The sequence below is a fragment of the Talpa europaea genome (genome assembly GCF_964194135.1).
Source record: "Talpa europaea genome assembly, chromosome: 13".
In the NCBI taxonomy this organism is placed as follows: domain Eukaryota; kingdom Metazoa; phylum Chordata; class Mammalia; order Eulipotyphla; family Talpidae; genus Talpa; species Talpa europaea.
In genome coordinates, this window is record NC_140080.1 from 48,504,826 (window position 1) to 48,532,449 (window position 27,624).

At 44.6% G+C, this 27,624-nt stretch overlaps 1 protein-coding gene across 1 annotated transcript; it reads right to left on the reverse strand.

The window, feature by feature from the left end:
• Positions 1–2,526: 2,526 nt before the first annotated feature.
• On the reverse strand, positions 2,527–27,624 carry CIDEA (cell death inducing DFFA like effector a; the record flags this gene model as incomplete). Its single annotated transcript, XM_084252673.1, has 6 exons — positions 2,527–2,715; positions 15,109–15,358; positions 17,528–17,653; positions 19,725–19,906; positions 26,565–26,711; positions 27,493–27,624. The coding sequence occupies 6 exons, from the start codon at positions 27,622–27,624 to the stop codon at positions 2,527–2,529; spliced, it is 1,026 nt and encodes a 341-aa protein (XP_084108799.1).

Below are 27,624 nucleotides of genomic sequence, written 5' to 3' on the forward strand. Positions count from 1 at the left end.
AGCAGGTGGGTAATGCTGGACAGCTGAGGGCGCCCCACCCTGCCCTGCCCTGCCCCTAACTGTTGTTCTAGGGATGCTGGAAATGTGTGGGGACACCAGGAGAAAAGATGCCCTCTGCACATGGTAGTGTGGGTGATGTGGGCGCTGTGCTCTCTTTTCCATTTGCAGGATGAGCTGAGGCCAGCTCTGCCCATATTGCCAGGGTCTGGGTGGCAGGACCAGGCAGGGAGCAGAGTGCTGGGCTCACAGCCATCAAAAGAGAGAACAGAGACAGACGTTCTCAGATGACATGCCCCCAAAGACGGCCAAGAGCTTGACTTGTAATAAGACCCATGTGTCCCCATGGACTCCTTGACCAATTAAACCTGGAGGCGAGTTTATCCGTCCAGGCAGAAACCGAAGCAGCCCCCATGCCCGAGCGCCATCATCAGAGGTGTGGTTGTGGAGCACTTGCTTCAGTGTGCTGGCGCGGAGGAAATGCTGAAAAACAAAAAAAATCAGTAGAAATCCCTTTCATGATAGACATTCCTAAACATACACAAAAGTAGAGATTAGTATAATGAATCTTGTGTTTTCATCAAGTTCCAGGTAGAAGCATTTCTTGAACAAATTTTAACAATATGCCTGTTTCCTCAGGAAGAAAAGGAGGGTGTTTGTATCAGAATTATAGTAAATGTTTGAATTTTCTCTTTTTAGGAAAAAATGGGAAATTAAATGGATCAGATGTTTTGAAGATATTGAATTTCTGTTGCTCCTTTCTTTCTCCTTAGTGTAAGATGTGCTCATTTCCCAAGCGCATGTGCTCAGCTTCACCCCCTTCTCCTGCTGTTGGAATAGCACCTGCGGGCTCTTGGGGCTCAAGAGGAGACGGCGGGATTACCTGGAGTCCTGGACTGGCACGGGTGGCACTTTGGGAAAGGCACTTAAATTCTAGATTCTAGGTTTTTTTCTCGCATATTCATCTAATGATATCTTAACTCTATCATTTAAAAGTCAGGTACAGCTATCTTCAAACCATGGAAGCATTTTGTAATGTTAACGATACTGAAAAATGTGAAAGTCATTTTGAACATGACTAAGGCAACAAGAGTCAGATGGAGAGACTGGAAAATTGAACCCCATCTGCCCAACCGCCCTAGCTTGGGTTCTGCACGCAGATGACTATGGGCCAATCTGATGCTCGGAGGGCTGGCTGCAAGTGGGGCTCTCCCCCTTGTTCTTCCCACCACCCAGCAGGGCTCCAGGTGCTTGAGGGGCTGCTGCAGTCACCTATCCCAGGCCCAGCCAGGGGTGGGAGTGGTCCTTGCAGGGCAGGTGGTCCTGACTCCAGCCTTTCCAATGACAGGGGGTCCCGACAGCCTGTGTGAAATTCCTTTCTGCTTCAACTACCTAGAATCCCACGTGGAACATGGTGACTCAGCACATGAAAGTAAAAGTAGTCACGCGGCACCCTGGGGAGCCGGCTGTGACCCCAAAGGGCCTGGTCCTTCTCCTGTCTTCCTTGGTTTTTAGTCTCGGTGTTGTGGGCGTTTTCCTGGACTTTTCCTGTGGCAGGTGCCTGGATGCTGGCAACTCCCCCAGAATATAGTAGAGTAGGGGGCCAGCTGTTTGTGTCACCTGAAGAACAGGAAGTGACACTTTATAGAGAGAAGTGACACACCACAGAAGGTCATGGCCATGACAACTGAGACCAGACCTGGGTTTCATTTTCATGTGGTGGTGTCGATGGTCCCACACAACCACCCATCCCAACAAAGCAGCTCCTAGGCAAACGACTCTTTTCTTGGTTTTCTGGCTGGTGGCTCTTGGGGGCTGCAGGTCACTGGGGCCACAGGCAGGTGCAGATTTGCTCTAATGCCTACCTTGGGGTGGTGGCTATGTGGCCAAGCACTCCTCCCCACCATTGTTTCAGATGCCACACTGCTGGGTGAGGGCTTCTCTGTGGTGGGACTCCCTACATTGTCACTGCCTGAGACAAGGGCTGTGGCCCACCATCACTCTGAGCTCCAGCCTCCGTCAGGTCTCAGAAGTATGGTCATCCTAGCAGTTTTGGAACACATTTGATGCCACGATCACAGCTTTGTACCAGCCTGTCTTCCTTGGAGATAAATCGAGCCCCAATGCAAACACCTTCCCCCTCAAACCCTGCTTCTTTTCAAACTCTGGAGAGAGCTCAACATCATTTTGAAACCAGAGGAAACCGTCTTTTGAGGCTGTACTCCAGCATGCAGACATCTGGTTTTTATCATTCCAGAAAAGGTGATAAAAATTGCACTTGGGGGAATTGTTGGAGCTGCCCATTGTGAACCAGGGGCTGAACCCCACCCCCTGACTTCTGGCACGGTGCAAGCCACAGGGGGCTATGGCCGCACAGCACCCTGGTCTGGACTTGCCCCTGACGTCCTGAGAGGGAGGCTGCTGTTGGGAAGGGGACAGAGCTGGGTGGCCATTTTGGGGGCCTTTACTAGGGAGTGATGTGCATGGGCTCACTCCTTTTCATTGGAGCTGCTGTGAAAGGCACCTGCCCTACTGGGTGGCAGGACTGCAGTCCCCCACTGCTTCCAGGGTCAAGAGAACGCAGCCATGCTCTTGTTGTGACAGTCTGTAGGGGGTCTGAGTCAGGTCAACCATGAACACAGAAGGCTTGGCTCGGGGCTTGGCTGCTAAAGTGCCGTGCTGTGCCTGACTTGGGACGCCAGTGCCCTGTGAGTCCACCTGCACCAAGAGAGAGAGAAATAACCGTTTTTCCTGGTGCTCGAGAGACCTGTTCCTTCATCCTTGATGAATTCAGTTGATCTGAGTGATTTTAAAAATAATTTTTCTTACATCTGTGCTTTAGATATTTTTATGTCATTTTGGGTGCTGTTAGGAACCACATATAGTTACATGACTATTTAAAAAAAACTTATTTTCTTTGTGTTTGAATTAATGTTAAGTCTAAGAATCTGTCTTATTCAATCATTACAATACTATGGCTGTCAAGGAAAAATAACATAATATCCATTTTGCAGATTGTAAAGGAACAGTGAGGAATAAACTGAGCCAGTGGGTGGTGCTCATAGCCAGCTCTATGGTAAAAAACACTATGGTGCTCACAGCCAACTCTTCTCAGACTCCACTCCCTGAGCAAGGGCTTATGGGAAAAAAGGGGCCAAGCTGGGGCTTTTGGCAATTAAAAACCTGCTGAAGTTTTAGACATTTAAGCTGCTAGGGCTTTGGGAATTAAAAAAATAAATAAATAAACTGCTGGGGCTTTTGGCAGTTAAATCACTGGGGAGGGAGGTATCTTTGGAGAAGGTGCCAGCTTGCCACATGTGGCTTCAGCTTGGACCTCGGTCTCTGCTCATGTGGGGTAGAAGAGATGGCATCCTGCCAAGTGCCAGCCTGTACATTCTCTCTCTGTGTGTGTGTGCGTGTATGTGTCTACATAAATCCTGTTATTGGTCTTTCACACCACAAATTAAGTCAAGCCTGGGCCCCAGGTTTGCCGCTTCAGATGAAGAAATTAAATCTCAGTGATATTAAATAACTTCCCCAAGGTCACACAGCTAGTAAAAATAGCAGAACTGGAGGTAGAACCTAAATATTGTTTGTGGTTTTGAGAAAAATTTATGTATAGTAAACACAAGGTGATATTAAAAGAATGTCAAGAGCTAGTACATTAATAAAATGACCAATCAACAAAAACACAAAATGATTTCTTTTTATTCCTAGTTAAACAAAATTATATTGTAAAATGGCAAATCAAATTATATAATTTGTAGAATAATTTGCTTATCAGGTTGTTTTAGTAACTTTCAATCATTTCTTTATTTTTAGGAAATGTTGAAATGACTTTCCTACATTACTCTGTGACTTCCAAATAAATGATGCCATTAATGCCATGTCTGAATAATGATCTGCGTAGGAAATACTGCAGTCTCCCCCAATGATATTGACAGACATTGGGTGACTTGTGTGGAGAACTGCTCTTAACATCAGTTAATATCGCTTCTAGCCTTCATTAGGTCTACAAAACCAGAACAATTAGATTCACAAATGTCAAGATTTTCTAATGCTGCTTTTATCAAATAGCTCTTTTATTAACCAAGTCATGCAAATATTTTATTGAAATGCCATATTTAATTAGTTGGCTTCATCTTATTAATTTTTATTCATTTTAAGTCACAGACCTTAATATAAATCATTTGATAGTTTCATGATTCAAAAACTTGAAGAAATGTAAAGCACTATTATATTTTCACTTTTTTTACCACAAGTGCATTTTAATGTAGTTGATTAGACATAATCAAATAAAAAAAAGCTTCTCTTCTGAAATTGAAGTTTCATTTTCTTCTGGAATTGAGATTTCATCCCAAGTAATATTTCATATACCTCCACTTTTACAATATCTTCTGTTTGTAGCTCATAATTTATTTTATGTGTTTGATCACTTTTACAATATATTAAATTAGTCATCTTTAATAAACAAAAAATTTCTTGTTATCAATCTAAAGGAAATATTAGCTAATATCTAATAAATTGGATCATAATTTATGATTTCTAAATCTCTAAACAAATTTTTCATTTCCAAAATTTTAATGAATACCATTCTACCATTTTTTTTTTATTAGAGTGACTTTAAAAAAGTATGATACAATTTTCAAGTCATTGTTCAGGTCTAGTCGTAGACTACCCATGAGGCCCAAGAGTTTTTAATTCAGCTTCCAGCCTATTAGCTAATCCTCAGGAATGTATGTGTGATAGTTGAGAGTATGATCTGAGGTAATAGCACATTTACGTATTTTGTTAGATCATCCAGAACTAATTTAAATAAGATGATTTCAACAATGACTTAGACACCTAGAAAATTTCCAAAATTTGGCTGGACTTTTTCTTAAACAATACATTGTACAAAATCCAAAGGAATTGCCAAGTAAACAATTCTTTTTTTTTTTTAATAGAGGCATGTTTTATTTATTTATTTATTTGTTTTGTTTTTTTGTTTATACATGCACTGGGTACAGTCAGAAGCGCGGGAGGGTGAGAGAATTCACCAGAGCCAGAGCGGGGAGCAGAACAGGCAGAAGGACCGAAGCACACTGCTGAGGGGAGCAGCGGGCGGCAGGAGAGGTCTGCGCGCCATGTGGGACCCTCCTCTGGTGGCCGGGGAGCAGCCGGGGATCGAACCGGCGCCGCAGAGGCCGCGGGCAGCTTCGCAACCCAGCGCTCAACCGCTGTGCCACCGGGGAGGCCCGAAACAATTCCTTTTGAAACCATTTTTCTTGAACACCAAAAATGAAGTTGCTACATTATATCAGATGTTTTTCTAGCTTCAGGAATGAACAACATCATAAAACTTTCTTCCACCAAGGACATAAATCTTGCATTTTAAGTAAATGATTAAAATATTTTTGCTTGGAATTTTATTTGAAATGATTGAAATTTCCTTAACAGGCTTTTACTGCCTCGATTGTAAGTTTTCCAAAAATTATTTTCTCATTTTAATAAATACCTATTTTAGAGCTAGCAGGACCGTTAATCAAATTGTCATAGCTCCAGCTCATGAAAACCAAGTCAAGATATCACTTCATTGGAATATCATATTCCATATGAATATTTTCCTGAAATTTGATGAAATATGTTCTGTCTGAAATTTTTTTTTAAATATTTATTTATTTATGCATACAAGAACTGGGGTACAGGCCAGAGGTGTGGGGGATGAGAGAATTCACCAGAAACAGAGTGGGGAACAAAATAGGCAGACCAACTGAAATACACTGCTGAGGGGAGCAGCAGGTGAAACAGGAGAGATCTGTTGCTCCATTGGGTATCTCCCTGGCTGGGGATTGAACTCATGCTGCAGTAGCTGCGGATAGCTTCATAGGTTGCGTCTTAACCCTTTGTGCCACCAGGGAGGCCCTGAAAATGCTTGATTTTTAAACACTTTTTATTATGAAAAATATTAAACAATATTAAACCTATACAAAGTTTGAGATAATAGTACAATGAACATCATAGTATCCATCACAGCTTCAACTATGATTAATTCATGAATAATCTTTCATTCTGTGTATGTGTGTGGTTTTTAATATTTTTCTCATTAAGGAATCTGTGCATATTTGGTATTTATGTACTTGCAATGATTAAAAACAATTGTCTAATTGGTATAACAAGTCAGTTTTACAATTCCTACCTCAAATTTAAAAAAAAATATTTTTATGCATACAAGAACTGGAGTACAGGTCAGAAGTATGGGGGGTGAGAGGATTCAACAAAGACAGAGTGGGAAACAGAACAGGCAGAATTACTGAAATACACTGCTGAGGGTGTTATAGGACAGGGAGAGGGGCAGCCCAAACCCCGCAAACCTGCCTATTCTACATGGATTCTGCCATCCGCCGCATCAACACAAAACATAGGAGACTTTAATGGGAAGGAACTTTAATAAAACTAGGAAACAATACAGGTAAGGCAGAGTCTAGTTTCTAAATGAAGCATCCAGAGTTACCCGTCCCCTCGTGGGTAAAAGTCCATCCAAATGGGATTGGCCCAGAGCAAGGCCCCAAAGCCTGCCACACGTCTAAGGCATCTTCCAGTGGGGACCCACAGGAAAGGGTGAGAAACAACCACACAAGCCCGGAAGGAAAAGAGCAAAATCAACATTAAGATAAAAGCTGCCATTGTCACCTCCCCATGGATCTCACCCACATCTGTGTCACCCCGTCCACGACCAAAAGACAAGCACAGTTTCTTCACATGTCTCTAGGATCCACGCGCCTCCTCCAGGTTTCCTGGCTCCATCCTGCTTCCTACCTCAGTCTCTTCTGCAGCTTCTTCTCTACCTGCTCAGCTCCACCCTTCCTTGGGTGGGGCAGGGAACCTGGAACCTCCCCCTTTCCTGGGGACCACCCTGTTACAAGGGGAGCAGCAGGCAAGGTAGGAGAGATCTGCTGTGCTCCCTGGCAAGGGATCTAACTTGTGCTGCAGTGGCTGGGGACAGCTTCATAGGTTGCATCTTAACCTCTTGCACCACCAGGGAGGCCCCCCCACCTAATTTTAACTTTACAATGAACTTAGGCAGATGCCTTAAATTGAAACATTATAGTATCTTTGATTTTTAACATCATTTGATATTGAGCTCTTCACAGTTACTTTAACAGGATTCCATGTTTGTGTTCTTTATGTGAGTGATCTTATCTGAGTTTAAGGGCATGATTTCTGACTTCTTCTGGTCACAGAAATTTGGAATAGTCACTGAGTTTCCAGCTTACTTCCTCAGTTGTAGTTAGATTCTGAATTTTATTTTATTTTTTTTTTTACATTACTGGGAGGCCCATTCCCAATTAGGGAACCAAAAATGGGAACCAGGCAAAACAGAAGAGTGCCCAGGGACTGCAAACTGTTAAGGGGGATAGCCCATGTAGCCCATTGCAAAGGCATCAAGCAAGGTGATCAAACTCTAGTGTGTGCAAAGATGTTTAATCGGTGAGATATTCAAAGGGCATATTGAGAGAGCAGAGAAAGAATTTCAAATAACAGACTCCCAATTAAACTCCAAAAGCCCCCCTCCCCGAGTGGGCAAATGCCCAACCAAACAGTCCAGGCCCGGAGTGAAGTGGCTGAAGCCCGAAAACAACGCTGCCAGAATGAGTCCTTGGCACATGCCTACAAGATGCCCAGGCAGGGGCTAGCAGGCTAGGAGAGAAGGAGACACCCAGAGTTCACAGTGTACCATCCAAACTGGAGGAGTCAAGAGGAGGCTGCCACTGTCTTTGAAGAGCCTGCCTACCCAAGTGCTAAAGCTGCCACAACCAAGGACCTGGAGCAGCCTCCCCACATGTCTCTCTTGCTCTTTTCCACACAAATCTATCAGCTTCGCTCCTTCCTTCTTCCAGTAGGCCCCATTCAGGAAGTCCAGTAAATGGTATGCTGGGAGTTGTAGTCCAAAGTATCTGAGACCTTGGCAGCATGAAAGAGGGGACAGGAAAGATGTTGCCTGTTCCTGAAACTACAGTGTCACCTTCCCTCTCTTGTGGTAACAATTGTACCACAGTGATTTTATTTTGTGCATAATTCTTTTTCACCCTGCCACCATTCCTTAAACCTTTGACGATCTCTATCTCCCTCTTCTCTCTTAACCTCAGAAACCTCACTTCCCTTATTCATGGTCCCTAGTTTTTGTACTTATTTTGTTTTGTTGAATTATCTTTATGTAAATGGCTACTATTTATCTTTATCATTCTAACTTGTTTTATTACATCTAATTCCCTGAAGCACCTTCCATTTTGCTGTACATGGCAACATTTCATCTTTCTGACTGACTAGTATTCCTCTACCTGGACATACCACACCACTTAGTTCAATTATCTCAATCATCTATTGATGGGCTGCTTCTGCATCACAACCACTGTAAACAGAGCTGCCGTCAACATTGTAGAGCCCATAATTTTTTGAGTTGATGTTTCCTTATTCTTTGGATAGATGTCCAAGAGTAGAATTGCTGGGTTACACAGCATTTCCATTTGAAGTTTTTAATCTTTTTCATATTCTCATCTACTTTCCACCTCACTTCACAGTATCATTTTTTTCATCTCTAAACATCTGATTTGTAGCTCCTAAAAGTAGGAATTCTTTTAGAAACATAACCATGATCATACCTAAAACTCAGTTTTTTAATATTCTTTTAAAAAACATATCACAGACAATCCTAAGAACTTGGGTGTCTTTAGATACTTTTCAAAGTGTCAATGTTTCTTTGATTATATTTCTTGAAAGTTCACTATAACTTAAAATATGAATCTTCTCCTTATTTACAAGATATACTTTCTATCATTTGATTATGAGCTTCAACATAACATGTTATGTTCATCATTGTGACGAAATATTTGTATTTTCAACTTGAATGAATCCGAATCATGTTACCACCAAGAATAAGCCACTCTTCTTTGTTAGTGAAATAATTAGTTTAGGGAAATAGGTGACGCAACCGGGCTGGTGGGGGCCGCTGCCCTCTCCAGGACCCGGGGACCCAGCTCAAGGCCATCAGCCAGAGGAAGGCCCCACCCAGGATGAGGGACTTTCCGCGGCCGCCTGCAAGCATAGGGACTCGGAGACCGCGCAGAAGCAGAAGAAAGAGGCACATGAGAAGAAGGAGCAACCTGAGTAGCTTTGTGGCTTCGTGTCCAGCCCTCCTGCCCTTGGCCTGTGTCCTTGGAGCAACCCTCCCGCGCCTCCTCCCCATGCGCAGGTCCCAGCACCACCCTCCCTTTCCCCCAGTCAAGAGCCCCTCCCTTTGGTGCTTCCTTCCCACAAGTGCTGGGGGTGGGGGTGAGGGGCCTTACCCCTTTCCAGCAGTTTTTTTTTAATTTCTGTGAGACTTGCCTGGAAATATTAAAAGTAGCTTCTAATTAAGTTTGTAATTCCCTAAATTAAAAAAAATATATATTATTTTTCATTCCAAAAATACACTTTAAGGAAATCTGAAAAAAAAAAAAAAAAACGCACTTGATGTTGGTTCCTTCCTTGCTTCCTTGCTTCCTTCTTTTCTTTTTTTTTTCTTTTTTTAAAAAGTCATCTCTATAGGGGATCTGTGGGGCAGGAGAGGGAATTTACAGATCTGAGTCATGTGCAACTAAATAGCTCTGGTAATTTTAAAAAATCGCTTTCGCATTCTTTGTGAAGTTTCACTTTCATAGCCTGAGATCTGATTTGGTGTGACTGGATATTTTATTTTCATCATATAGATTATAAAATGATGCACAAGAAGGCTGTGCCCTCCCTGTGCAGAGTTGGGGTGGGGGCCAGCTGGAGCAGAGGGATGCTTCTGGCATTTGGGTCACACTGCAGTTTCCACTCAGGCCAATCCCCTCTGTACTGACCTCTATTGTTCTGAGACATCTTATATTGCATTTTAATTTAAATGCTAATTTTACACACTGCAAACTGTGTATTATAGAACGCACAGAGAATGTATCTTAGCCCTCTCTATATTTTTGTGTTTATTATCGCAGTGTGTCAAATCATTGTACTAATAAAAGGGCAGAGATGGACTTCATTTATTTATTCCATTAATCAACAAACATTTACAGTCATGCCTCCCTTAAGGATGTTACTGTCATCGATACATTGCAAATCAGATAGCAGTCCTGCTAGCGCGGGTGTGTAAGGCAGGTGTGTCAGGGGACACCTAGGTTGGTGTAAGCACTCTGTCACCTGCGATCAAAGACAAATGGCTTAATGATGCATTTCTTAGCACAGATCTCCCTTCCTTAAAGGATGGGTAACTGCTAAACAGTTTCTCCTTGAAGATGCTGTTCCGGGTCATGGATAGGGTGGGACAGGCACAGGTGAAGGAAGCTGCTAGAAGAAAGGTTTTGCCATAGCCTGAAAAAATGTAAAGTAGTAAGAGAATTGAACTATCACTGCAAGACAGGACTGAACTTTAGCAAGCATCTCCTAGACCACTACATTAATGTTAACTTGAAAAAAGTGTTTTGGTTATATATTGTTTGTTGTTTTTGCTAAACCTACACAACAGTTTGTATAGAAGTGATTAGCATGAAGGGTTCATATCTGACTTTATATTTGTACATATTTAAATAATGTTATAATGAAAATAGTAGTGTTTCTTTAGGATTTTCCTCTTCTCCTACCTCCTCATGAACTCTCCAGCAGTTTCACCTCCCTCCCCTAACATGCACAGGTGGTACATGCACTCACATAGCATGCACACCTGTACGCACAGCGCACACATGCACATGGTTGTATTCCCAAAAGGCTGCCCCAAGATAGCATGTCCCAGGGCAGGAGACTACCTTTGAGGGCACTCACAGTGGAGCAAGGAGGACCAGACAGGGGTCATCCTCTGGCTCTGGGAGTTCTAGCCCTGGAAGCAGGGGAGAGAAGTTTAGAAGTCAAAATAGAAGGCAGACTGGATGGATCGATCCTCTCCAATGCTGACAGCTCAAAGATGAGGGGCCTGGGGTCAGCTCTACCTCCTCTTCCTGCCCCCCAGGAGCTTCCCCAGGTACTCTCCCACCCAGCGTTGTCCCCTCTCCCTGCACATAGTGCCCAGATGGCCCCCCCAGAATACTTGCAGCTGTCCACTTTGAGACAAGTCCCCCCACAGTCAGTGGCTCCCATTGCCCTGCTCCTAGAAAAAGGTTTGTTGTCATTTAGTTTCCCTCGTCTGCACCAGAGAGAATGGCAGGATAAATCAAAGAAGTTAATGAAAGGAGTCAGGATTTCATGGACGTGCTCCCTTCAGGATTGGGGGTCCTTGCAGGAAGGGAGAGAGGGGACCCCAGTCCTGACCTGAGAGGAACCGAGCCCTGGCCTGTGGCCTAAGAGGCCCAAGTCTCTGCCCGGGCGCCACAGGCGGCTTGTTGGCGGAACAGGCTGTAAGCAAGCAGGGAAGGCACTATAAATAGGAGTTTTTTTTTTAATTCAAGAGTACAGAAGTAGAACCTGTGGGGGGAAGTTTTAGGGACCCAGATGTTTTTTTGTTTGTTTTTTTCAAAGATTTATTTATTTATTTATACAAGCACTGGGTACAGTCGGACGTGCGGGAGGGTGAGAGAATTCACCAGAGCCAGAGCGGGGAGCAGAGCAGGCAGAAGGACCGAAGTACACTGCTGAGGGGAGCAGCGGGCGGCAGGAGAGGTCTGCGCGCCATGTGGGACCCTCCTCTGGTGGCCGGGGAGCAGCTGGGGATCGAACCGGCGCTGCAGAGGCTGCAGGCAGCTTCGCAACCCAGCGCTCAACCGCTGTGCCACCGGGGAGGCCCGGGACCCAGATGTTAGACTAAAAAACCCCAACTAGTGAAACATGTGGAAGAAGTTATTGTGAGGAACATCATTCCTTCAAGTGTTCAAACCAAGGGTGCTGAGAAGGTCTCGGGTGGGGGTGGTGGGGGCAGCAGCGTCTCTGAGCACACCCATGACATCTGTGACTCTAGCTGAGACACTGCTCAACCCCAGGAGCCGTGGTCCTGACCCAAATGCCCTCACCTGGGCAAGAAGCTTCTTTTAAAGCAAAATACTATTTGGAGTGAATGTGAGTGATTTATGTATAGCCACAAATTGGAGCAGCAGCCTTTCAAGTTTTTATTTTGTGTGTATGTTTGAGGTCTAGTCATACACTGGTGAGGCAAGAGTTGGTGTGTGACTGGAAGGTCATCCCATCTTTTTTTTTACAATTTTTAGATCTTGGTATCTTTATTTATTTATTTTAAAAAGATTTATTTATTTATGCATACAAAAACTGGGGTATAGGCCAGAGGTGTGGGGGGTGAGAGGATTCACCACAGAGTGGGAAGCAGAACAGGCAGATTGACTGAAATACACTGCTGAGGGGAGCAATGGGCAAGTCAGGAGAGGTCTGCTGTGCCATGTGAGTTGCTCCCTGGCTGGGGATCGAACTCATGCTGCAGTGACTGCGAATAGCTTTATAAGTTGCGTCTTAACCCTTTGCGCCAACAGGGAGGCCCAGTCATCCCACCTTAACTGCCTTCCCCTGTTGCATTCTCAGGCATCATGTCTAAGAGGTCCAGGTCTTGAGGAGAGAATGTGGGGCATTCGTGACATGAATTATATTTTGACAATGCAGGCTGAGTATTTCTGCTCCTTTGCCCCCGACCTTCCTGGGAGGACCCCAAGTTTCCACTCAGCCATTGCGTGGTTGAGGGAGTAAAACAGAAGAGGAGTAGAATTGGTAGGATGAGGAGGGGCTGAGTTCACATCAAAAAGATGGAGTGCTTTGGGAAGAGTCAGGAGTCAAGGGTTGAGGTGGGAATCCCCCCACAAGATTGAGGAACTGAGGTACTGGGGGATATGGTGGGGCCTGGAAGCTGCTTAACTTGTTGTCCATACCTGGCCAAGAGCCTCCACATCATAATAGCTGTGAGGTGAAGGGCCCTGCTACCCTGGCTTGGTGGGTGGGGCACAGTTGCTCCCCCCTGTGACCAGGTCAGGGGGTGTTGGTATTCCACAGTGGTGCTGTGCATACAGAGGTGTGAGGAGTCTGGGCAGGAGATGTGGGGGAGATGCAGTCTAGCCTTCAAGACTGACCCCCAAAGTTACAGCCAGTGACCTCTTGGGGTCAGAATACACCCCAGTGCCTTGGCATCTTAGCTTCCAGAAAACCTAGGGTGAAATCTTGGGGTATGATCCCTCCTGGAATGGAGGTTTGAAATTGAAAATGGGGCCTACGTTGAGTGTGAAATGAGACTCCAACCTGCTCTAAGGGTTTGTGGGCCATTGTGCAGCTGGAAGGGCATCTCTGGTCCTCTCTGAGGCTTCAGTGAAACCCCTTCAGGGCTGTGCTTTTCTCAGGGTAGCATAAAAGCAATAGCCCCTGAGATAAGGCAACTGTTTGCAATGGTTCTCCTGAGGTAGTTCAAATCCTTCTGTAGAAGCTGAGGTAACGGTAGCCAGGAAGAGGCACATAAAAGAGAGAAGTGGCAGAAAGGTGAACAGATGCGGGCCCAAGTTTCCTTTCCATACAATTCATTTATAACAAAGGAGCAGGAATCAAAGGGCAGGAGGCCTTCTGAGTGGGAGATGCATCCCCCTGGGCATGAATCACCATCTGTGCCTCCTTCCTGAGACACAGTCATGCAGAGCACAGCTTCCTGGAGAAAGGCCACATCGTCACAGGATGTCATTCCTGTGTCCCCAGCTGGGTCAGCTCAGGGCCAGGTGTCACTCAGCGGGGGTGGATATGCCTACTTCACTTCACTGTGTGCTGTGTGTGGAGAAAAAGAACTTGCCTTTGAGAAAGTGGATTCCAGTTCAGGCTCCTAGTCTCAAAAAACCTATGGCAATGCCAGTGATTTGGGTTCTTGGGGCCAGCCAGCCAGCACATGCTTGGTACCTTGGCAGGGGTAGAATTATGGTGAGCAGAGAAGTGCCAGGCTGATGAAGGGCATTGCTGATTTTAAAATTCATTCACTTACTTATTTCTAATTTGCAAATGACCAATATGGGACAAGGGGAGTTGAGATTCCAGGTCTTCAGAGCACCAGTTCTGGACCTTTGGGAGACAAAGATGCTGGGCTTGTCCTTTGTTCCCATTTCAGTCACCACATTTCCACTGGCTTCCAGGGGCCTCACCTTGCTAACCAACTCAGGCTGCAGCGCTGGAGCTAGTTCCTGATGCCACAGATGCAAAGCATACGTGTCTCCACTCTTCTTGCACCCCCAGTGGGACTTGACAGGGTCCTAGGTGACCTCCTGAGGGGCCTTGCTGTCTGCCAGAGCTGGTAGCTTCCAGAAACGTATTCTGATACCCCACTGACCCCCTGGGAACACCCCTAGCTGGGCACTCCCTCCTCGTGTGCTGTCTCCAGGCCTTGGGAATCTGTTTACTTTTAAACCTGTGCCCAGAAAACTGGTCTAGGAACTGAATTTCTGGAAGTGTGTTCACAGAGGGCGATTTAAACCAGTTTGCTTGGACTGTGAGCTGATGACTTTTAGAACAGTTCATCGTGGCACCCTCTGTCCCTGTCAGATGTGTACTCTGACCCCTCAGAGTACCCCTGACAGGGTCCTAGGTGACCTCCTGAGGGGCACCTTGAATCTAGCCTTAGGTGTGGAGCTGACTGTACTGTGACCTCAAAAAGCAGGGCATATTGACAAATAACAAGGTCCACGCAGAAACGCAAGGATCACAAACCCGATCTCCTAAGAAAGTCTTCCTCTTTTCTGAATCTTAATTTCAGAAGTCAGTGAATCATGGACACAAGGAAAGACCTTGGGCCCTTGAAAGGGACCCACAAGATGTGAACAGACACAGTGGGTGACATAGGTATCACTGATCCCCAAAACCTTGCAGTGGTTTCTCCCTGGAAGCCACCCTTGGTGGAGTTTTGCAGCGCAGGGCAGGAGCTGAGGCTGAAGCCAGCTCAGCCGCCTCCGCTACAGCCACTCCTCCCTGAGCCGGTGACCTAAATGTGGGTTAAGAGAAACTAAGATTCATACCACAAAGTGTCATGTTTGGAATGTGCATCACCTAATCCCGCCTCAGACAGGAGAGAGGAGCACCTGTTGGGCCCGTTCCCGTAAATGCAGGAGTTTTCCTTTCTGCCTGCCAAGGGCTCCCTGGGCCTTTGATGTCAGCCAAATCAACCTTTGCATCTGGCTCTGTGCAGCCCTTGGATGTCCCAGCCTGGAGGCTATGAGACCCCTTCCCTGTGTCAGCTGCTCCAACATGGGCTGCCTGGTAACTCTGGGAAGGGCTGGGTGAAGGGGGCAGTTCCACACTCCAGGAAGCCCTTCTGTTGAATTTAACTCCCTTCCGATGATGAGATGGCAAAACCCCATCCCTCTCACATTCTCCTTTTGCTTCATTCCCGTTTTCTACCAGGCTGGGGTGCTGTCTGGATACGGCAAGAAAAGGCCAGGCCAAGGGTGGGTGCGGCTGAGTCAATGGGATCAGGAACTTCAGGGAAAATTCCTTTTTTGGAAACCAGGCAGTGGCTTCTCAGGACAACTGAATCCTTGGGAAGTGACGCCAGCCCACAGTCAGCTCAAGGCAGGAGCTGCCTCCTCGGAAGGTGCTGGAAAGCAAGCTCAGAGGCCCCCTAATTTCAGGCTGCTCCCCTCCCTCCCCCCCACTCCCTGTGGGCAGGGCTTTCAGTAGAGCTCCTTATATAGAAAACATTTATGAAGAGGCTCTGGGGCAGCAGTGGGATCGCATCTGAGCAATCTCTGTGGCGCTCGCTCTGCAGCAGGTCTTGGACTGGAGAGAGCAGACACAGACGGGGGGAGGGGAGGGCCAAAACACCTATTTCTTTGGCTATGATATTTAAAAAGAGGCTGTTTTGAGGCATCCTCCCACAACTGACTGCCTTACCTTTGCCTTTCCTGCCTGCAAGGGATTGGCCCAAGGTTCTACTTCTCCAACAAGGCAGTTCAGAAACTGTGGGTCCCCCCAGGATTGGAGTGGACCTCCTTTTCATTAAAGTCTCATATGTTTTGTGTTGATGCAGCAGGCGGGAGAACCTACTTAGTGCAGGCAGATTTGCGGGGTCTGGGCTGCCCCTCTCCCTGCACATGATGACAGGGACTGAAGGGGGACTGCGTTTGTGGAGGGAGGAAACATCTAGGTTCCACTCCTGGTCTTTGGGCTGGAATTGCAGGTAATGGTGCAGGCCTGGCTAGGGCGCCTTCACCATGCCTGAGACATCTCTCAGCTGGAAGGGGAGAGAGGCCCCCACCCAAGGTTTCTTAACAGGAAAGCCATAAATCTGAAAGGGAGTAGATTTGTTTCCTAGCATCTATTCCCCTAGTTCTAGTGGCAATACCCCCATTCCATTTGGGGTACCATGTTCCTGAACTCAACCCTAATGGTCAGGGCTTATCTTTTCTGGTCTGTGGGGTGGAGTGTGCAGGTCATGCTGGCTTGGACTGTGTGATCCACAGCATTCCCCTGAGCCGCAGGGCTTGGGCTGCCTGTGGGGCTGGCATCTGGCTTTTGGGAGAGGAGGGCCTATGTGAAGGTGACGCCACCTCACAGGGAGGCTCGACTGAGAGATGCAGAGACAGACTCCCTGGCACCTCCTAGGAGAACCCTGTGCAACTGTGTCTGCAGCTAGAGCTAGCTCTGCTCTCCCCAAGCTTCCTGAGAGAGAGTTCCACACTTGCAGCCCAGGGTCTCCCCAGCAACACTGGCACGGCCAGGAAATAAAGACAGCTCTGCTGTGCATCGGGTCTAGGTTTTAAACAAATTTTAAAAAAAAATTTTTAAGAAAAGGCTGAAACTGCTCCTTGAAGGCCTCCAAGAATTCAGGTCCTTAAGCTTTTGGGTCCCTTTGGGTTCATTCAGGACCCACATTAATAACACACACACAGAGTAACACTTGACAGCTCGTTATTTCTGTGGCACCAAGTACTAAAAAAGACTTATGCTATTAAATCCATTAGAAGAACAGATTTTTGATGAGTTTTGCTTTTTGGGGGAGAAGAAAAAGACACAAGGAAGTATTATTTTTTATTTTTTTTTTATTTTTTACAGCATTGTTCATTTTTAAACAATATTTGGTTCCCCCCACCCCCTCAGGTATAGTCCCCATAGAGTTTCCTTCCCCAAGGCACCCGTGCACCATCACCTCAGTCCCCTGTGCTCCTCCCTCCCTCCCTCTGATCCCTCTCCCTCCTCCTCCCCTGCAGGATGTCTCTGATTTATAATTGTACAAGGAAGTATTATTGCACTTAAATATTAAAAGTATTGTGATTTACTGCAGGAAATGAAGTGCTAAAAAGGCCAAATGCAAGTACATGCTGCTGTCCAGCCACATTCCTCTGGCCCACGGACCCCCTCCCTGACTTCTCTTCAGCCTGGCATGCACAGCCCCCATGGCATCACCCAAACAACCCCTTTGAGCCAGGTACCACTCCTGAGTAGAAGAGACCGTGAGCTTACAACTACATGTGGTTAAGAACATGCACTTCTTCCAAATTTGTCATCTGAAAGGGACTGTTGGCATCGTGTTAAGAGCTGGCTGTGCCCCTGCAGTCTGCATCCCTATTCATGCATGAACCCCCACCTGGAGTGGGACTTAGGAGAAGCCTGCTGTTCTGTGTCCCCGAGCACACGGAGCATGTAGGTGCCTGCGTAGATGAGAAACTGCCCAGTCACCTGGGCAGCATGGGACAGGAACCGCAGCAGGCTCCTGCAACAGAGGAGACAAGGGCAGGATTAGTTCTGTGTCAGTGACAAGTGAATTCACAAACGTTCATATGCACTCACACATACTATCCAACATGCGTTCAGAGCAGGTGTGTGTGTGCCAGAATGCCTGGATCCACGGACCAATGACAAGTCATGCTGTTGACCCGGCTTCCCCTGGGGCCTTGCTAACATGCAGAGGTTGATTTGGGAGGTCTGGGATTATGCATTCTGGGGAGTGCCCACTGACCTGGGATCACCCTCTGAGTGACATGGCTTCCACTAGCCACTTCCAAATATGGCCAGTTGCTCAGCAAGGAGAAAACACTAAGCAAGCTGACTGCTGAGTGTACATACCTTGTCATGTCCTATAGCCTCTTGCTTAAGCTGGGGACCTGGTTGGGTGGGTGGGGGTACTTATTACTAAAATCAGGCTGTTAGGTGGGAAAGAAGTCCGGCTGAAGGCAAGTCTTAGCAAACACTGCACTTGTGACCTATGAACCAGTTTGCTTAGGACTGGAACATCTTGTCGTTGCCAGAGTATCTAATCCTATGGTTGAGCTGGGCATTCAAGGTGTTTCAGACTAAACCAGTAGCTCTAACTCAAATTCTTATTTTCTACCCCAAGTCCAGGACTAAAAGGTTTCATTCCAGTTGTAAAGTTCTGTTGCTTCATAAAGACAGCCCGGGGGGCACATGGACTGGGCATCCGCCAAGGGGCCAGGCAGGCCTTGCCTTTGATTTAGGGACCTTCTTGACTTCTGTGCCATTGAATCTCTCAGATGGAGAGAATTAGTGACGAGGAGGTTGTTTGTCTTTCAAAAAAAAATTCGCTGAGCTGGGATTTAGGATGAACTTTACACTCATTTCTATACTTATCTAAGTTGTATAACTCTCCTGTTATCTTTAAAACAATCAAGCAATTATATTATTTTTTCCTAACTCAGCAAAAAGAGGAAGCTCCCTTAAGAATCAAGATTTGAACACCAGGACAGGAAGTGTGTCCAGGCAGGGGTTGTTGATGGTTCTCACGGAAAACAGGCCACACATAAACCACCATCCAGCCAAGGCTGTGCAGGGATGGGAACCTGTCAGAGGAGAGCAGTCCCATTTACAAAGCATTTCCATATGGGCGATGCCCAGGGAAGGCCAGAGGAACCCTTGTGGGGACAGTTAGAAAGAAGGAACCAGAACTCTCAAAGAAGCAGGCAGACCCTGCCCCACGGGGAGGTGTAGAGAGCTTCGGATGGAGAGTCGCAGCCTTTTTAGACTCAAATACCTGCCACTTCCAGTTTCCCTCCTTTCATCTCTCCCTTCACAGAGACTTAGTGTTTTAGAGACTCAGTGATGAATTTCCTGGGGGGCTAGAAATAAGTGTATTTAGAATCTGTGCAATCATAAAGAACTTGGAAGGAATGTTTTCATTTTAAAGATGATACAAACAGGCTCAGAGAAGTTAAGTAACCTTCAGAGGTCACACAGCTGACTGCTCAGAGGCAAGTATCTGTCCTGGCTGTACCCAGGGCGTACTCCTTGTGAACACACAGAATTTGTTCAAATAGACCTGGGGCTTAGACTTGGGGCTTGTCTCCTATAGGCGCCCCTGTGGTGCATGTGGGCAGCCTGCTCCGGGCTCGTGGGACCATGTGCCTGGGCAGCATATGGGGAAGGACCACGTCACCACTCCTTCCTTCTAGCTGCAAGTTAGCAGTCACAGAAATATGTGCAGAAGTATTCCTCCAAGCTTTTGGTGCCTGCTCTGCACAAAGCAGGCTGGACTCCCCACAGCTCCAGACTTAGCTGTGACTGCTTAGAATTAAGGTTTTTAAAGGCACAGCTCTAACTTTTAAAAGAAATTTGGTTTTTATTTATCTGTATTGTTTATTTTTCATTTCCATTTAGTATTTAATGGTCTTTGGAGAAAAAGAATATATCTGGCTCAAGACTTTCTGTTTTCTGAAATCAAACCCAGCCTAAGAATTAGACTGCGGTGGAACACGAGTTAGCGTGACCTTCAGCTGCGGCCGGAGCCCTGTGCAGGCGTCATATCCCCCAGCTCACCCAGAATCCGTTACCTCAGCATGGACCTGAGCCCATTGCACCGGATGTCGTAGGAGACCGAGTACATCTCGTACATGGTGGCCTTCACGTTGAGGCAGCCAATGACATCCTTGGGATTCGGCCTGTACAAGTCGAAGGTGACTTTTGCTATTCCTGATTTCTTTGGTTGCTGGCGAACTGGAACATAATTACTACCCTGGAACAGCGAAGGGAGGAAGAGACCTTAGGAACATTCCAATGATCACAATGCAAATGCTGTCATTCTGGGACAGGCTAGTTTAAAATCTGCAGTGACTGCGCTGCTGGTTAGTTGTCCGGGGCCTCGGCGAGCTGTGGCGCAGTAAGAATGCACATCATTAAGCAGGCAGCCAATGGGACAAAGCAGCCAATGGGATGAACACATGTGTACACCACGATATGTGCAGGAGCCAGGCATGCAGGGAAAGTACCAACCAAAAAGAAGCACGCAGCCTGAACATGAGACACAGGCAAAGCGCAGGCGCAGCACAGGGTATACAAGGCATGTGCTAGAGGACGTAAAGGTCCCTCGTTTTGCAGCTTCTCATTCAGTGTGTCAGCATCTCATTTCATCCCCAGCCCCTCTTCCTTGCCTCTCGAATCCGGCGGGTCGGGACAGTTAGTTACCTGAAGAATGTTTTTGTGGAGCAATAGGGAAGTATCCTTACCTAATCTACTATCAGTTTAGTGATTTGGATTTGGCTTTAGGATCCAGGCATCAATGAGCTGCTGTAATTGACATGTGGCATTAAGATGCATTCACGCTTGGCTTTTAGTGCCATTTGCGGTTACCTGATGGCATGAGTGGCCTCCTGGCTGTGGCACAACCTGCCAAGAAGTGCGGGAAGCATTTTAATTTTACAAGAGGCCACTGGGCAGAGAATTTCAGAGTCACATGGCTAAGGTAAGGAGTACAGTGAGAACTTTTAGGGTTTCCCCAAATATCTAGTAACCGCACTGAATGAGAGCTGACTTTATGGGGACATCAGGCTGTTTGGTCACAATATCTACCCTCAGTCTACCTGAAACATCAATGGGTGCTTCAGGTTGAAAGGAGAAAGCCTGAAAATCCCCAGGTTATAAAGGGCACTAAAACATAATCTTCCCCACCTAAAGCTTTGAAAAGGCAAGAGAGAACAAATTTGTCCCAGGGCACAAAAGGCAGGCCCAAGGCTAACCTTCCTACACGTTTGCTCCACGCACAATTGTGAAATATTCAGGGCTCAAAGCTATGCAACCAATAGAGTTGTGAAGTCTCTGGAATCTTTAGAGGTGGGAGTGTTGAGGTTATGAAGATTAAATTCATAATTACAATAATTTGTTATATTTGAAGTTAAAACCTATATTCCCCTAAAAGTACCCTAACCCTGCTCACTAAAGCTGCTCTTCTTTTTACCTCTCAGAATATACATGTATAGAGCTTTTGCTTATGGCCCAATGTTTAATGCACAAGGGATTCTACTGCCTCTTCAGAGGGTGGTAACTAGTCATCATTTGGGAAACTGTATTTCTGAATATTGATTACAGAATCAAAAGGGTTTTTACTTACAATTCTGCCACAACCCTTCTTCATCACCTCACATTCCTTTTGCTTTTTGAAAGTCTTTAACTTGCTTACCCTAAATGTTTTCCTCGAGTCTTGGTCTTCAGTCAACATCAAGATGCCCTCACAAGGCTAATCCAGCTGCCACCTAATCCCAGGTACCTGGACTTCTCTAACCCACTAAGGAAGGACACTCTGACCTCCCTCTTGAAGTGCTCTGAGAAACTGCTTCCTCACAGGCTTTAAAGGTTTTAGACTGAAGAAAGGAGACCTCTTGTGGCTATTTCTTGATTGGAAAATTTTTTTGTTGTTGTTGAAAGTTCTTGTTCAGTCAAATAAAAACACCAACACGCAGAGTAGGTTCTATATCAGCTATGAGGGGCCCATCTCCACCTAAGGAAGATGGTTGGAAACTAAATCAGGAGAAGAGTCCCTCTCACTCACTTGCTAACCAGGCTGTCACTAGCCCCACACCCCACCTTGAACGGGTCACATCATAGCGTCATCCACTTCCATTGCATCCTGTCACTCCTTGTTCTTCAGCTCCGTGGCCCCTTGTGCACACATTCTGGGGGCATCTACATGTCACATTTAACTAGGTGTCTCATTCATAAAACAAATAAATGGAATAAACTCTGCCTTTGGTTTATGGTGCCTCCTCACATCACTCATGCTCTTCCTCTGCCTTCACCCCTGCTCTCATCACTTCCGTCCTCTTAGAAGTACCGTGACGACACTGACTCCCCAGGTGGCTCAATCAGCTCCCATCTCAAGAACCTCAATTTAATCACGTCTGCCAAGTCCCTTTTTGCTATATTCATAAAATCCAGAGACTCAGATATGTACACCTTTGGGGTATCATTATTCTTCCTGAAATACTTTCCTCAAACAAAAAGCAGTACAGCCCAATATTGTCTTTTGAAAGAGTCGTCTAATTTAGCCCATCATGTTCCAACCCATAGGTATGACTTTCATCAGCTTTAAGGGTATTTTAATTTTTTTTTAAACTAATTTTTTTTTAGATTTATTTATTTATGCATACAAGAGCTGGGGCCAGAGATGTGGGGGGTGAGAGGATTCACCAGAGACAGAGTGGGGAACAAAACAGGCAGACTGACTGAAACACACTGCTGAGGGGAGCAGCAGGAGAGACAGGAGAGGTCTGCTGCACCATTGGGTTGCTCCCTGGCCGGCTGGGGATCGAACTTGTGCTGCAGTAGCTGCGGATTGCTTCATAGTACGGTGCTTAACCCCTTGTGCCACCAGGGAGACCCCAAGGGTATTTTAATTTTTGTGATTTTATTTGTATTATTTCTTTCAGTCAGAAAACTATGATGTGTTTGCTATGTAGAGGCATGAAAGAGGAAGCTAGGAAATGGGTATAGGCAATCAGTGAGGAACAGGGTACCCCAAGCCCATTTATCAGTCTGATTGGAGAGCAACTCTGGACCAGGGGGGTGCCACTCCCTCCAACCCAGTAAAGAATGAAATATCCAGAACACCAACACCATAATACAATGCTAGAGCAATGAACCATAGTTTCAGGAAGATAAACCAGGTAATGTGCTCAAACTCAGTGGGCCCCGTAGCCTAGGAGACCCCACGTCCAGCCATCAGCAAGAGAAACAATGAGACACATCCAATGGCCAACATCCACTCCTTGCCTATTGTACCCATGTAAGCAACTGCTTTTTGGCCCCTCAGCAGCTACCCATTTGGGACCCCTCTCTGCTCAGAGAGTTTTCCTATCCTTCTATCAACAAACCTCTTGCTTTTCTGTAACTTTGGCCTTGACATTGAATTCTTTCCTCACCAAAAACAAGAACTGAGAAAGAACCTACCTGGGGTCCTCAGGCTCCAGGCCTGCTCCCAAAGGCCCAGTCAGGAGTTCACATACAATAGATGCCAGTTTATAGAAAAATAAAGAGCAATAAGATGATAGGTATGCACACTACTCTGCATAAAATGAAATTATCAACCAATTATCACTTGTGTATTACTTCCCAATTATATTCCTCAGTCCCCTCAGGAGGAAACCATTTAAGTGCACATCAGTCCCATACTTTTTAAATTAAATTTTATTTTTATGCCTGTCTTTTAAAAAATTTGCATGTATAGATAAAACATTATATTGCTAATTTTGTAGATATTTGAATTATCTATAAGTGATTAAATGCAGAGGTTCTCAAAGTGTAGTTTGGAGATACCTGGGGATCTTGAGACCCTGAAGCTAAAACAATTTTCATAATAAACATGAAGATGTAATTTGCCTCCTTATGAATAGAGGAGTTTTGCACTATACATTTTCTAAATGGCCAATACATGATATTATAAGATCATCCCTGGTAAAAGGGCCATCCAAAGTACAAGATACTTACAACTATGAACAGATTAATAAGAGAGAGAATGAATACAGAAAAAATAACCGTCAACAATGAACTACATAAGATGGGCCTAATAATCATAGAAAAAATGGCTGTAATAAAAAAGCAGAATTTACATTTTTTTCAAGTGCACATGGCATATTTTCAAAGATAAACCATATGTTGGCACACAAATCAAGTGTCAACAATTGAGTAATACCAGTATTTTTTTCTGATCAAAATGCTTTAAAACTAGAAATTAACCATAAAAAATAAATCCATGGAAAAACCTCAAACACATAGTGATTAAACAACATGCTTCTTAATAATGACTGGGTCAATGAAGAAATTTAAAAGGACCTGATGACAAATGAAAATGAAGATATAAATTGTAAGAATCTAGGAGATGCAGCAAAATTGGTACTAAGAAAGAAATTAATTGTAGTACAGGCCTAGATTAAGAAATAAGAAAAATATCAAATGAAAAAGTCACCCTTGCTCCTAAAACAACTTGAAAAAGAAAAAAAAAATTCAAAAGTTAATAAAAGAAATGAAATAATAAAAATTAGAAATAATGATGTTAAATAATGAAATTAAATAATAATGAAGAAATAATGAAGGTAAAACCAAAAAGATGATACAAACTCAAAAAGATAAATAGAATCAATAAAACTTTAGGTAGTCTCATAAAGAAAAGAGAAAATCTTAATAAATAGAATTAGAAATGAAAGAGGAAAAGTTATGACAACTACCACAGAAATACAAAGGCTCATAAGAGGCTATTGTGAACAACTCTACACCAAAAATTTGGTAATTTTGAAGAATTGGATAATTTTTAAAAATACTATAGTTTACCAAGACTGAAGCAGGAAGAAACAGAAAATTCAGGCAGATCACAGTTGTGGAAATCCTAATAATTAAATCTTATGGTACAAAGAGGATCCTATTGAGGTCTTAACTTATATTTTCCTAAACAGCAATGAGGTTGAGCATCTGCCTATGTTTTGCTGTCTTCTGCAGATGCATGTCTATTTTTTGCCTATTTTGTATAATTATTCAAAACAGCATTTTGAATGTTGAATGTCTGAATGTTGAAACACTTGGTTATGTTGAAAACACTTTCTCCCTACCTGTGGCTTGTTTTACTTTCTTTTTAGTATCTTTTGATGAAAACCATTCTAAATGGAGTTGGGGTTGTAATATAAAAAATGGTTGTGTGTTATGTCTTGTTTAAAAAAAATACCAAATACTCTGAGGATGCCAAGTAGACATCTACTAGAGCTTTGCACTTACCGTTCCACTTCGTTTCTGTTCTTACCTTTATCTCTCTATGGCACCTCCTTTAGACATAGCTTTCAGGTCTCTTATTATTATCTTTAGTTCTGACTGAGTTTCCATTTAATTACTATATTTTTCATGTCAAGAAATTCTATTTGATTCTTTCCAGACTGCCTAGTCCTTTTTGATTACTTCTTGTTCCTTCTTTTGATATTTTTTTATATTTTAAACATACCTACTTTATACATTGTATCTGATGATTTCAATATTTGGGATCTTTGCAGACCTGACTGTTATTTCGGGGTACCTTCACATAGAGTGCCTTGAGTTCTGATGTCATGTGTTTTGATTCTGAACTCACATCTGTTGGAACTTTAAGAGTGAAAACTCTTGAGGCCTGGATCCACGTTCACTGCAAGCTAATTTGCTTCTGCTAGTTATGTGGGGGCACATTGACCGTGGATCCTTAGGGCTGCAGAGAGGCTCGTTACTAAAGAGAATTCAAAGAATTCAAGTCCTTCCATTGATGCTTCCTCCTGAAGCTTGAAATGAAACTCTTAGCTTGGGTATTTTTGGATTCAGCAGTTCCTCAGACCTCTTTTTTTTTTTTTTAAAGATTTATTTTTATTTATTTATACATGCACTGGGTACAGTCAGAAGCGCGGGAGAGTGAGAGAATTCACCAGAGCAGAGCGGGGAGCAGAGCAGGCAGAAGGACCGAAGCACATTGCTGAGGGGAGCAGTGGGCAGCAGGAGAGCCATGAGGGATCCGGGGAGCAGCCGGGGATCAAACTGGCACTGCAGAGGCTGCGGGCAGCTTCGCAACCCAGTGCTCAACTGCTGCACCACCGGGGAGGCCCTCCTCAGACCTCTTAACGGTGATATGTGACCACAAATTCTCAGGAGAGTACTTGAAGATTCTGTTTTATGTGGGCATCGCTAATCTGGCCTCCTCACTTTATGTCAGCTCGACTTTGTCTTTACTTCCAGAATCCATGAAAACCAAAAGGATTTAGTTGCTAAGATCAGAGGTAGCCCACAGGTGAGATGCCCACAGGTGAATTGCCCTGCTTCAGTGCTTGCTTTCCTCTCTGGGTTCTGGCTCCCATAAAAATATTGAACTCTGAGGATTTCCCTTTCTTGAAGGTTAGTTAGGCATCTAAAGTAATGCTTTTATATTTTTGCTTTACATTTTTAGGTGCTTTATAGTGGGATGGTTTGCCAAGATATATAATTTATAGTTTTTTCAGTAGAAGTCTTTGTTGTTTCAAATCACTGTGCTCACGTACGTGCGCGCGCGCGCACACACACACTTTTATCAGCTGTTAGTTTGAGGGGGCTCCTAAGAGCAGAGACAATGACTTGTTACCAGTTCATAGCTATGCATTTTAATAGGATCTGTAGCTATTCACTAGCCAAAGCCTGCCACACAGCATTGTTTACTTTAAATATATAACTCAAATTCACAAAGGTGCTAAGTTTCTAGAATAGTCCTTAATCTAAAATAGAATCCCTCTGAGGGTGGTAGATCTGGTCATTTGGTGAATACAAAGTAAATATTTAGAAAGAGGGCATGTCAATTCAAAACTAGGGATTGCTCCTTGTAGGTAAAAGTTCTCCCTTGTGGCTGTTTGGATGTGTGTTTTGCTTACCGGTGTCCACTTCTGTCCTTTTTCCAAGACCATGAAATGTGTGTTGTCTCCTAAGGTCTGAAAGAATTCCTCTGTGTCCACCACAGTGCCATCCTCTTCTAGCACCAAAGTGACCAGGCCAGTGGTGATAACAAGGGCCTCGAGGGTCTAGATGGGCAACACAATTAGAGACATGAGATGAAGCAAGAGATTCCATTTTGACTAGTCAATGACATAGATGAAGTTACAGTTTTAAAAGGGTTCAGTAATTCTGATAAAACTTTAAAGATATACCTTCATTGGTGACTATGACCCAGTCTTTGCTTGAAAAGGAAAAACTAAGATTTCAAATAAGTATAACTTGTTCAGGCTTTCAATGATGACATAAGCAAGTATGTTGAATTCTTTCTCAAATCACTTCCTTATTTCAATAAATATAAACATAATCCTGCAATACAATAGCTAAAAAGCCCAACCTCGTTTGGCATACATGCACTTCTCTCTTGCTTCACAGACTGTGTGTTGGAAGCTCATTTCTCATTTCTGTGAGAGTCCTTGGGTCAAACCTCCATGACAGTCCAGTGTTTTTCCTTCTTTGATTACTTAGGACACTGTTTTAGATTAAGGAGTATTCACCCCTGGGTTTAATAATTAAAAACAGATTTCTAAAACCTGCTGCTTGCCTGTATTTTCCCTTGTGAACAAAATAAAGTGACAGTATCAATTGATGATTCGTTTTAAGGTTTTTGTCTATACCTAAATTATAAAAGAAATTATGTTTCCTTTCATTCTTTCATTTTCCCTTTAATCACTTGGAAATAGCTCTCTTCACACTCTCCAAGACCACAGCATTGACATTTCTGTTTTCATTTTGGCTCTGCACACATGCCCACAGCTCTGTGTGGCTCGGGGCACCTCTGTGAACTGTGGGAGACTCTGGCTCATGCACCTTGCTGAGAAGCTCCTCCAGACTGTTTGCCATCACCCCTCTCCGGCTGCTTCTGTCATGGTTGGAGACCCGGAATGGGCGAGGGGAATGGATGAGGGGAGTTAGCAGGGCTCTCTTAGTCTTTGATCCCAT